The 12,415-nt window shown below is 40.2% G+C and overlaps 1 protein-coding gene across 2 annotated transcripts in view; it reads right to left on the minus strand.

Annotated features, from left to right (window-relative positions):
* Nucleotides 1-1,744: 1,744 nt before the first annotated feature.
* The window catches only part of LOC106870078 (zinc finger protein 431), a 13,174-nt gene continuing 2,503 nt past the window's right edge, over nucleotides 1,745-12,415 (minus strand). For both annotated transcript variants that reach the window (XM_014916051.2, XM_014916052.2), the window contains exon 2: nucleotides 1,745-9,880. In XM_014916051.2, coding sequence (XP_014771537.1) covers nucleotides 7,357-9,723 — 2,367 coding nt within the window. In that variant the 5' untranslated portion in view covers nucleotides 9,724-9,880 and the 3' untranslated portion in view covers nucleotides 1,745-7,356. The remainder of the gene's footprint in view (nucleotides 9,881-12,415) is intronic.

Consider the following 12,415-nt stretch of genomic DNA (forward strand, 5'->3'; position numbering starts at 1 on the left):
TATTGACAACTGTTACCAAGTCACTCGTCAATGCCAATCTATAAAGCTGTATAAGACAGCTGCCATCATTCAATGTCTGCTTTTTGCTGTGACTGGTGTTGTGTCAATGACCATTTGGAAATAGAAAAAGAAATATGCAGAAACAAAGACAAAAAAACTGGGAGCTGACACAAATATGTCTGATTTAATATGTCTTATGAAAGAGTGGGACAATAATCATTAAGTAATTAGACAATTAGTAAATGAAGAGTAGTTTTATGATAAACTTTGTCAATCATTTTTTGCTTTTGAAAATAAAATATACTCTGTAACATCATAGTCATGGCTGATACTGGTGTCACAGAACTGGCACCTGTGCCAGTGGCATGTAAAAAGCACCCATTACACTCTTGGAGTGGTTGGCATTAGGAAAGGCATCCAACTGTAGAAACCAAGCCAAATCAGACTGGAACTTGCTGCAGCTCTCCGACTTACCGGTTCCAGTCAAACCGTGTCACCCATGCCAGCATGGAAGGCAGAGGCTAAAGGATGGTAATGATTTCAGATCTCTTATACCATTGTTAGTCAGAAACATGTGAACCCATGGCAGCTTTGTTGAAAATCTGCCACCAACAACACCATTGTTCTCTTAACTTCAATCTAAAAATATAAAGTCTTTAAAATCACACTTGACAAATAAACGTCCTTTGTGAATATTTACAAAGTAATGTCACACAGTTTTATAAATATTTCTCCATAGTATCTTCCTTTGTCATCAAAGTTATAGGCAAAAATTCTTCTCACAAAACAAATATTTACACAGGAGCTGTTAGAAGGGTGGTCAATGCCTACAGAAATTATTTTTCAAGGAGGAATCACGTATTTACAGCCAAAATATTAATTACAAGCATAGACGCATAGCACAAATTTGATATTACGTGTGTGTGTGTGTGTGTGTGTGTGTATAGGCACAGGTGTGACTGTGGTAAGAAGCTTGCTTCCCAACCACAGAGTTCTGTATAACACATCTTTAAACCCACAAATATATACACATCCCCATCTGGGGCAGAGCTGTAGCTATTATGTATACATACAAGGTGTTCGGGTTAAATTTAACGATCTTTTTGTATGTCCTTTTTTCAAGAACAGCTTGATGTATTGACGAACAAACTGTCAATGGCGTTGAAGAGCATAAAGATTAAAGTTGCAGCTGAGAAAAAGTTGGCTGACATGGAAGGTTGGAAGCCGTCTGAATATTGGGGAAGAGTTACTGGTCTCATGATGATTGGCACCAGGTATCGAAATGCTGACATCATGACTGCTGCCCAATACTCTGTGGAGGCTGTAAGACATGACATGGACATTATGGAAACTAGACGGTGAGGGTCTTTAGGTGTATGTCCAGTGAGAGTGCTGTCGTGCAACCCCATATCTTGGAACTGGGCTTTAGGCTCACTTCAAATGAAACTGCTGGAGATTGTGGTGAAACCCTGGCTGGAGAGGGAGGGCTGCTGCTGCTGTGTGGCAGCAAGATTTGTTTAGTTACACTGTTTGGAATTAATCATGGATTATCTTGTGGCTTCAAGATTCCAATGGTTTCCATATTTTTAGAATGACAGTGTAGTGGGAGTGTGAAAGGTTCAACTTGGTCAGTTTTACCATAAAACGGAGAATATTCAGGTCAGGTGTGGCCCAAATGCTAAAGGGTTAAACCATGCAAAGAGTGGAATTACAAAAATAAATAAAATATAAAGGAACGAAAAAAAAAAGCAAGAAATTATTTTTTTTATTTATTTATTTTCTTGTTATTTTTTTTTAATTTTTGACAAGGCAATTGGTTTGGGTGGGTGTTTTGAGTCTGTTGCCCAGAAATATTGCCGGCACAACAATGATAATAATAATAATGAGAATAATAATAATAATAATAAGTATATATATGGGATGGAAAGAAAATATTTAATATACTTCATTGTAAAAAAAAAAAAAAAAAAAAAAAAAAAAAAGATAAAAAAGAGAAATAAAAGAAAGTAAAAAAAAGCTGTCCATTGTGAAAGAAATAAAGCGTTAGGAAGTGAAATAAGATTTATACAAACGATTATTATATTCTGATGAGAAGATTAAAAGTTGATCAAAATATATGTACAATATTTCATTTATATATATATTAATTAATTGGCCATCATGTTGTTTAGTATGTCAAATAATGATTCACTCTAAACTGAATTTCATACTCCGTGTTTTTTTATTTTTTATTCCCCTATCCCCAACTTTTACCATCAAAACTATCAGACTTCCTCGCACAGCTCTTCTCCACCCCCCCACCCCCACTTGACCTGACCTGTCTTTCATTCGTTTTGTCTCCCTCCAAGCCTCCGCCCTTGCTCGCTGTCCCACGCAACCTCCATGTCGTCTCACATCTCTCAGACATTGTTATCAAGTTGCAAGAGCCTGAAGAAAAAGGAGTGAGGGGGGGGGGCAGAGAGCGCCATGGAAAGTTATAAAAAAATTAAATTAAAAAAAACAGATAAGCAAACAGAATTTCTCTCCCTTGATTTCCACTTAATCCTTGATATTCTTGGAAGAAATATAGTTTGTTTTACATATACACACTCACACACACACAGAATACCTGCATATGTTTTATACATATAGATTTGGTAAAATAATCCTGATTGAAGTGAGTTTCTATCAGAAGCCTGTAAAACTTTAAGTCACTTGGAACTGAATCAAGCTGTTTTAAATAATGATGCATGTGTATGTATATATATATATGCTGAAATATTAATTCATTTCACCATTTATCAAGCTGGTAAAAACAAGATGGTTTGGTAAGTGTGTTCGATGCAACTGACATTTGAATAAGCAAGAACATTTAAAAAAAGACAAGAAAAACAGGGGAGATAATTAACTTCACAGTAAATATAACCAGTGTCTTATGAATATCAAAATTACATAAACCAATACTGGAACGGCCTATGATGTGTCTGGTGGTTTATCTTTAGTTTCTACCAAGATGTATCTTTTAAACAGCATACTATAAAGAAAAAGATCTCGCTCTGGGTATTTACACAGTCACTGGAGCTTAGGTTTCTGGTAAATGGCAAAATTAATATTTCAGTCAGGAAACCCCAGGTAGTTGTATTTCACAAGGCTTGTGATTTTTATAATAATAATAATCCTTTCTACTAAAGGTACAAGGCCTGAAATTTTGGGGGAGGGGTCTAGTTGATTACATTGACTCCAGTACGCAACTGGTACTTAAGCCTGAAAGGATGAAAGGCAAAGTTGACCATGGTGAAATTTGAACTCGGAACGAGATGGATGAAATACTGACAAGCATGCTAATGATTCTGCCAGCTCGTTGCCTTTATAATAATAATAATAATAATAATAATAATAATAATAATAATAATTTTTGTTTTCCTACTCTAGGCACAAGGCCTGAGATTTTTGGGGAGGGGTCCAGTTGATTAGATTAACCCCAGTACGCAACTGGTACTTAATTTATCAACCCTGAAAGGATGAAAGGCAAAGTCGACCTTGGCGCAATTTGAACTCAGGATGTGAAGAAAATGAAATACCACAAAGCATCTCACCACCCGGCATGCTGACAATTCTGCCTTAATAATAATAATAACAACATATATTTATATTCCATTAGAGGCTGTTGGAAACGGTAAGCTGTTATTTGTAAGCATTTCCAGCTGCTGTTGAAGGGGGCCAGTAAATCCATTGGTCCATCAGTGGGCCTGGCCAGTAAGGAAGACGTGTGTGCGGCCAGAAGGATTAGAATAAGAAAACCCATTAAAGGTAGAGGAACTGTATGAAAGCCACAACTTCCATATTTTGGGAGGAGCTGGATGCCACTAGGATGAATAAGAATTACTGAATCCAATCAGAGGAAGTTATATCAATATGGAATTCTATAGGTCAGGGCTCAGGGAATCCAACACTGAGTGTTGGAGGATGGAGATTGGTTAAAAAAAAATCTTCAGGTATCCTAGCAACGGAAACAGCTTGGGAATGATAATGTGTGTATATTAATTCAGGTGTTTTTTAACACTCAGTGCTGTGTAGGGAGCTTTTCCAGATGCTATCTTGCAGTAAATTCAGCAAATACAAACACTGTATGTGTGATCGATAATATTTATATATATACACACACACACATACTATATATATATAGACATACATGCATATACACACACATATATAAACATTGAGATGGCATGTATGTATATATGAATTCTATAGAAAATCTAGAGATAAACTTAAAGGACATGCGAGAGTCAAGGTGCATGACATGCAGCCAGTGTTTACAACTCCATCACAGAAGAAGAGAAAAACAAAATAAAACTGAAGGACTCTGAAATTATTTGCTCACTTTTATGACATTTGGTAAATCATTTCAGAACCAATTCTCTGGTCTTGCCTCTCTCTTTCTCCACACACACACACATATATAAGACTTAAAACTCTGATTCTGCCTGGTTGGTCACGTTCTCTCTCTCTAGCCGGGAATGGCACTGAAAAAACAGCCACAACTTGGGGGTTCCACCAGATGGCAAGTAGAAAAGATTAACTTATTAGCTGACCTGAAGACAGTCGACATTACATGAAATGGGCAAGAATAGCAACCGATTGAACCCAGGGGAGCAGGGGTTCTCAACCATTTTTTTTTTATCTATGGACCCCTTTGATTCCTGTTCTATTCTGATGGATCCCTATAGCCATTCGATGTTTAAAAACTCATTTTATAGATACTTCTTTCAAAATTCACATATTCGCTTTGCACAGGTCGAACTATATAAAATGTTTGAGAAAGAAACCCGTTTCTTGCAATAAATACATCTAAAGCAAAATTTTCTCATTGACCCTTAATATAATTCTGTGGGACCCCAATTTAGTATTTCACTTGCACCCCACCCACAAGGGAGGTTTGCTGTCCAATGCATTGAACAGCAGAGGAGGACCTAAGGCTAAAGCTAAGCTTGTTGTTTTGGGAACATCAATCCAATTTCTAATTTCGGTGTGTGTCACTTTCCACTTTAATCAAATGACTATTTGACATGTCTAAAAGCAAAATCTCTGATCAATCTGGTCACTCAAAATCCCTCAGTCAAACCAACGGAAGAATGGTTGCTTTATAAATGTTGACGTTGTGGTAGGTGCTGATTCCTCCATTATTTTATTCCGTTCATACAAATATCCCAAAGCGTACAGTGTATCTGCATCATTGAAGGATCAAAGAGAATAGATGCAATACAAGCTAGCAGCAGAAAGCATCTTTCAATTCAAACCACATCTATTTTAGTCTACTGGTCTCTTTTTGGCAACTCACCCATCGAAGCTGTTCTTCCTAAAAGTTCTTCTAAACACATTACACACTGCTATGTAAAGAAATACATCAACGGGGAACCACATTATTTCATGTTGGGACTGTGGGGGAAAAGAGACTTTTGCTTTTGATATAAAGCTTCAAATGTGACTGCCATGAGATGCCATTAGCTGCAGCCTACACCTGTATAGGAGTATGCATACAGCTACCACTCACTATACACACTTCCAAAAACTAAAATAAATCACTGCCCTGTCTACAACATATAAGCTTTATGCTTATGTCATTTGAAAACTGAGTTGCAGGTATATGGCCATGCAGTTAAGATGTTCATAAATCGTCCCATGGTGAAATCCATTTCACTAAACTAACAAAATGATTTCCTGCTAACCTCTGACATTCTCTATGAACAAAGTCCAAGCTAGATTAGACCACTGGCCCTCTATTCCATAGCAATAAAATTCAAGCATTGCTGACCCCTAAGAAAACAAACCCCTATATAGTACAACAGATCGGCTTGGTATGCCCTTCCTGCCCCACAATCAATCTGTGTCCTCTCCCTGTAACTTCTACATGTATTAGTAAAATCTCTGATTTTCTCCACATGTTGACCCTACATGACCTTGTGGCTAAAGACCAGCTGACCATCAGATAAGGACCAAAGTGGTCAGTAATGCTACAACCCGCACTGCTGCTACCTTTCTGCTCGTATATCATCTGTGGACGCTGGACATTGGCCTCTTGCATCAAAACATGTCAGGAGAGGGGGACACCCTCAATGGGACTGACCCCAGTATTTCATTGGTATCTATTCTACCAAACCACAAGGTCAACCTGGTGAGATTTGACCCTTTAGCATTCAAATTATCCTGCTGAATGTAATGTTTGTTTATTCGTTATTTTGAATTAATTATGCATTATCTTGTAGCTTTGAGATTTTGGTCATGTGATTAGAATTGGTGTGAGGGGCCAAATTTGGCAAATTTGAACATAATACAAGTAGAATAATTGGGCTGGATATGGTCAGTTTGAAAGCTATAAGGTTAAACTCAGAATGTAGAGGGAGCTAGGACAGGCATATTCTCCTCACCATACCACTTCTAAACTTCACATTCCACCCATTATATACACCACCACTGAGTTGATTCTACACTTTTGACCAATTATACACCCTACCACTGGTTCTACACCCCACAACCCCTCTCCCCACCACTCCGCTGTCTTCTAATAAAAGCAAAGAAGATAAAAAATAAATTATGTGTAAAAAAATTTGGAGAATTGGTACGAATATATCAAAAAAATTGCCATGATAGGTGTCTGATGCACTCAGAGATGATGATGTTCATGTTGTTGATGTTGTTTTGGCCAGTCAAATTAAGTTGTTGCATAGTTTCCTTAAAAGAAATGGGTTTTTTTTTTGCTTTGTTTTGTTGGGTTATTTTTATATAAGCCAAGAAAAGAAGAAATTTTGCAGTTTCCAGTGTTTCATTGATAGATGATGTAAGAGGGATCAGGGAATCCAGGGTATACACAGCTGTTCTGAGATTTCCATGTAAACAGTGAGAATTTCTAGACCCATCCAACCCATGCTGTAAAGTGTTTGGTAAGGAATATATAAAAAAAAAAAAGCTTACAGCTGTGTTTTTTTTGTTGTTTGTTTTAGTGTTAAAAGTTGCAGTGGGAAGATTTCAAAAACCACATGGATACATGTGAACAGGTGGCTTTGTATGTGGCAGTGTACATGTGGATATACATGTGTATATAGGGTTGGCACATACACAGATATTTGTATATATATATATCTGTACATATATATTCATATATGTGTGTGATGTATATACAAAATATCTGAGATGTTTATGCAAAAGCTCATGGGTGTATATAAATATGTGTGTGTATATGTGAATGTCTACATATAGACAGACTCTCATACTACTACACAACCACAAAGGCCACATACATTGTTTTCCCAGGTGGAATATCCAAGGCCAGAGCTATGGTCCCACTCTCTCTCTTTCTCTCTTGTCTGCCACTTCAGTTTACAGCTGCCATAAATAGTTGTTCATAGGTGACAGTTCCTCCATGTTGTTCTTGGACGGATTCATGGAATTCTTCAGATGGATGCGCTTGTGGCGCTGCAGTGTGTCGCGCCGGGCAAAGTGTTTGGCACAGATGTCACACTGGTAGGCTTTCTCGCCGGTGTGTGTGCGCTTGTGCAGCTGAAGGTACTGGCGCTGGGCAAACTGTTTGAAGCAGATGTCACAGTGGAATGGTTTCTCGCCAGTGTGCGACCGAGTGTGCATCTGCAGAGAATTCTTACGAGAGAACTGCTTGAAGCAGATGTCACACTGGAATGGTTTCTCTCCAGTGTGGGATCGCTGGTGCAACTGTAAGTAATGGCGTTGTGCAAACTGCTTGAAGCAGATGTCACACTGGTACCGGCGCTTTGGGTTGTGTGTGCGTCGGTGAACTGTCAGCTTATCACGTTGTGCAAACTGTTTGAGACACACGTCACATTGGTAGGGCCGTTCTCCTGTGTGGGTTCTGCGATGTATTTGAAGAGTGGTTTTACGGGCAAATTTCTGAATGCAAAAGTCACACTGGAAAGGCTTCTCTCCAGTGTGGGTCCTCTTGTGGATCTGGAGATAATGTTTCTGGGTGAACTTCTTGTAGCAGACATCGCAGTGCAACAACTTTTCGCCAGTGTGAATCCGTCGATGGATTTGCAGGTAATAGCGTTGAGCGAACTGCTTGAAACAGTAGTCGCACTGGTAACGTTTTTTGTACACAAACATCCCTGTGTTTTCATTGCTTAGGTTCATATTGTTGTGATCTTTATTCATGTTATACTGAGCCATGTTGTTGTTGTTGCTGTTGTTGTTGTTGTGGGTGCTGGTGTTGCTGGTGTTGCTGCTGTTGTTGCTGCTGTTGCTGTTGCTGGCCTTGAGGACATGCTTTGCTCTGCGATGCATCTTCAGCTGTGAACGGTGATAAAATGCTTCCCCGCACAGCTCGCAGTGGTGCGGTCGTTCCCCTGTGTGTTGGGTGCGACGGTGGATCAAGAGGGTGTCGCGTCGGGCAAACTTCTGAATGCAGAAGTCACACTGGTAAGGCTTCTCTCCAGTGTGGGACCTCTTGTGGATGCGTAAGTAGTGGCGTTGAGCAAACGGCTTGAAACAGATGTCACATTGATACATCTTTGAGGATCTGTCGCCATGGGGGTTAGGCATCTGTGGCACCAGGCCAGAATGTGCCGGCATTGCCTCGCCTTTGATTCGGGACCTCATTTTATCTTCAGCACTGCCGCTGTTTTCATGTGAAAACGGCATGATAACAACCGTGCCTGGCTCTGACATTTGTTGGTTGTTGTAAGTCTGGACATTACTCATGCTATTGTTTCTCCTGGCAACGTTTGTCACCATTGGGGTGGGCTGAGTCTGTTTCGGGTGGTATTGTTCCCTCATGCATCCGTCCATGTTGCCTCTACTGTCGTTTATGTCAGGGGAGGTCACAACATTATTCTGCTGGGGTCGCTCGTGATTACGCTTGTGCCTCTGAAGTGTATCCCTACGTCCGAACTGTTTGCCGCAGATGTCACAACCAAACGGACGTTCCCCCGTGTGGGTGCGTCGGTGGTTGTGCATCAAATATTCCTGCGTGAAATGTTTCCCACAAAAATCACAGAACAACTGCTTCTCCCTTGCTCGCTCTTGTCGTTGAAACGACTGGTTCGATGCAGCATAGGAAGGCTGTACAGTTGCGGGAGACTTTGATGCCTGGATGAATTTTTTCTGGCCAGAATCTCCGCAGCTGTTGGAAGTAGAAGTGGACGACACAGTGGCTTGAGAGTAGGAGCTTTTCACATTATCTCCGCCACTGCTATCATTGGCCATACTGCTGTTGTTGTTGGTGTTGCTGTTCACAACATTGTCGCTACTACAACAACTACAGTTACTGCAACTGCAGTCGTTTCCCGATGTCATCGAGGACACCATCGTGTTCTTTTGTAATGGTGCAACTGCTATGGACACCGGTGCAGTATCCTTCTGGTGGTAACCACTATCGGCGCTGAGGTTGCTGCCCTGGTTGCAGTTACCCGAGCCCTCACTGCCGCTGGTCCCACCGAAACAACTTCCAGGAGCCGTCATAAGCTGCATTCTTTCGGGCGTTAAAGGAAAGTAGCAGTTTTGTGTGAATGGGTTTCCATAAACGTCGGTAGGGAAGACATTCTGGCTGATGTGTTGTATTCTCTGGGCATCCAAAGTGTGGTGGCCCATCGAAATCTGCTTGCCCCCTGGGAGGCTGCTACTGTGGCTGATCCTTTGTGTCTGTGAACTGCCGCTTCTCTGAGCAAACTGCTTGCTATACATGTCCCCGTATATCGACATTCCACTGCCCCTTTCCATGTTGGCGTTGTTGTCTAGCAGAGAATAATGGTGGGGTTACAGAGGGCTATTATTGGTGGCTGGTAGTAGTAACAAGTCTTCTCTGTGTCTGTGTGTTTGCTTCGTCCCCACAAGGGTAGAGGAGTGGGTTGGTTCACTTGGTTCGGTTATAGGCAACCTGGAAGAGAAGAAGACATTGTCATTGGTCAATTGCGATGGTGGTGGGGAGGGGAAACACTTAGGGACAAAATATAGGGAGACATCTATAGGCAAACTATATTGGGGATTCAGAAACAATGCTACTGATAAAATTGCTGTATAAACAAGGATCTGATTACTGTGTCTGTACAATGAAATGAATGGTTTCTATACATATAACGATGATTAGCATGCATCTATCCACCTACTGTGTAATTGTTTACCTTCAGCAATTTTATGCGTTCCCTATCATCCGATGTGGTTAGTCAGAACCTCGATTACATTAGTGTACTAGTTTTTAGATTATACATCATCATTGTCGTCGTTTAACGTCCGCTTTCCATGCTAGCATGGGTTGGACGGTTTGAATGAGGACTGGCAAACCAGAAAGCTGCACCAGGCTCCAATCTGATCTGGCAGAGTTTCTACAGCTGGATGCCCTTCCTAACGCCAACCACTCAGAGAGTGTAGTGGGTGCTTCTATGTGCCACCGGCATGAGGGCCAGTCAGGCAGTACTGACAACGGCCACGCTCAAAAAGGTGTTTTTCTTGTCATCCTCTTTGTGAGACGATCCAGTATCCTGAAGCTAGTTCCCACTATTTCTGCCTATGTCATCCTTGGTCTTCCTCTTCTGATACTTCTGTTATGATTCCTATGCAATACATGTCTGTAACAACACAGTCTCAGCTCATCTGGATCACACTACTCACACATATTAACATTACACATCCAACAGAACATGCTTGCTTCATTTCTCTCCAGCTTCTGCACATCCTCTGCATGCATTGCCCATGTCTCTCTACCAAGGGCAGACTGAGCCATTGGTCAGTTGGGTAGTGCCCAAGGGCATGAAGCTGCACTCTACTAAAACACACATTCAAAGGGGCCTGGTAAACAGTTATGCCCGAGGGCCCTTAATACTCTCAGTCCACCCCTGCTCACTACCACACATCATCCACCACACCTTGTATATGAACAACATATTTTCTACCCTTTGCCTTAAGAAACAAACCCTTTGTTGTCCATAGACGTAATAGCTCCCTAGAATTTTTCCTACCCTAGAGTTGTTCTGGCCATCATGCTTTCACAACACCCTCCTCAAAGCACCATGAGCCCAACACCATATAGTTGGGAAGCAACCTTTTGAACTACACACCTCTGAAATCACTAATCAATACTATACACACACACACATATATATATATAGTTGAAATTTACAGAGAAACAAAAGACGAAGACAGGTGTATAAACAACAGGTGTATTAGTTTAACACTTGGGAAGGTGAGAAAATCTTTTACATTTCGAGCCTAAGCTCTTCAGCAGAAAGGAACACAAGGAAATAAACTGATATATATATATATATATATATATATAAAATCAGATACACACACAGGGAAGTGACCAGTAGGTGCACATAGTAATATGATTAAAATATATATACAAAAGGATTGTGTGTGTATATGAGAGAGATGAACAGTGTATACATCATCATTTCATTTTGTTTTCCTATGTTGGTATAGTTTTTATTTACTTTCCCACCAACAACTCCAGTTAAAAAGGTTAATTAGATAGTAATGAACACACACTAACAGCCACAACCAGACCACAAACTAATCAAAGATTGTTCTTCGTCTTTAACCTGAGAGAGAGAGAGTAACCTCTTTTGGGGCTTTTGTTTGCGAGATGTGACCATCTGGAAACATGATCACACTTGCTTAGCCCTACGTCCAACTCCGATCCACCAAACCTATGACCAAAATCGCTCCCCGCCTTGACCGTCCCGTTTAATCTCCCAGAGATTGTGTATTATCCATATGGTCCCTCTTTTCTGTTTTTTTTTTAAAGGTTTGTCTTTAATCAATCACTCAAAGAAAATGACTTTGTTCCGCAGAAGCGTCACCAACAACACGGCATCGACATTGTTGCGAGATATACTAGAAAAATAAAAACTAAATCTCCCGAAAATAAGATCCAACGACCTTTAAAAAATGAGAAATGAGGGACCATTTGGATAATGCACAATTTCTGGGAGATAAAACGAGACGGTCAAGGCGGGAGCGCTTTTGGTCGTAGGTTTGGTGGATCGGAGTTGGCGTAGGGCAAAACAAGTGTGATCATGTTGTTTCCAGGTGGTAACATCTTGCAAACAAAGCCCCAAAAGACAGAGGAGAAAAAAACATTGGGACGACGAAAGGACTGGGGAAACGATGACATCCAGTTTGAGACAAAAGTATTTCTAACGGAAATAAATATATATCTAACGGTCAAAAGTAGGCGGAGGAGAAAAAAGTGAGAGGATGGGAAAACTTTTAGAATATTTACAAGATCAGACAAAGCAATATAATAGGAGACATTGTAGGATTTTTAAAAATAAATTTAGATAAAAGTAAAATTTAAAAAAAATATAGTTTGTTTTAAGCGATTTTTACGAAACTACGACCGAGGAAGATATGACAACAATAGTGTGTGTGCGAAATATATATATATATATATATATATATATATATATATATA

The sequence above is a fragment of the Octopus bimaculoides genome, chromosome 14, assembly GCF_001194135.2.
Source record: "Octopus bimaculoides isolate UCB-OBI-ISO-001 chromosome 14, ASM119413v2, whole genome shotgun sequence".
In the NCBI taxonomy this organism is placed as follows: domain Eukaryota; kingdom Metazoa; phylum Mollusca; class Cephalopoda; order Octopoda; family Octopodidae; genus Octopus; species Octopus bimaculoides.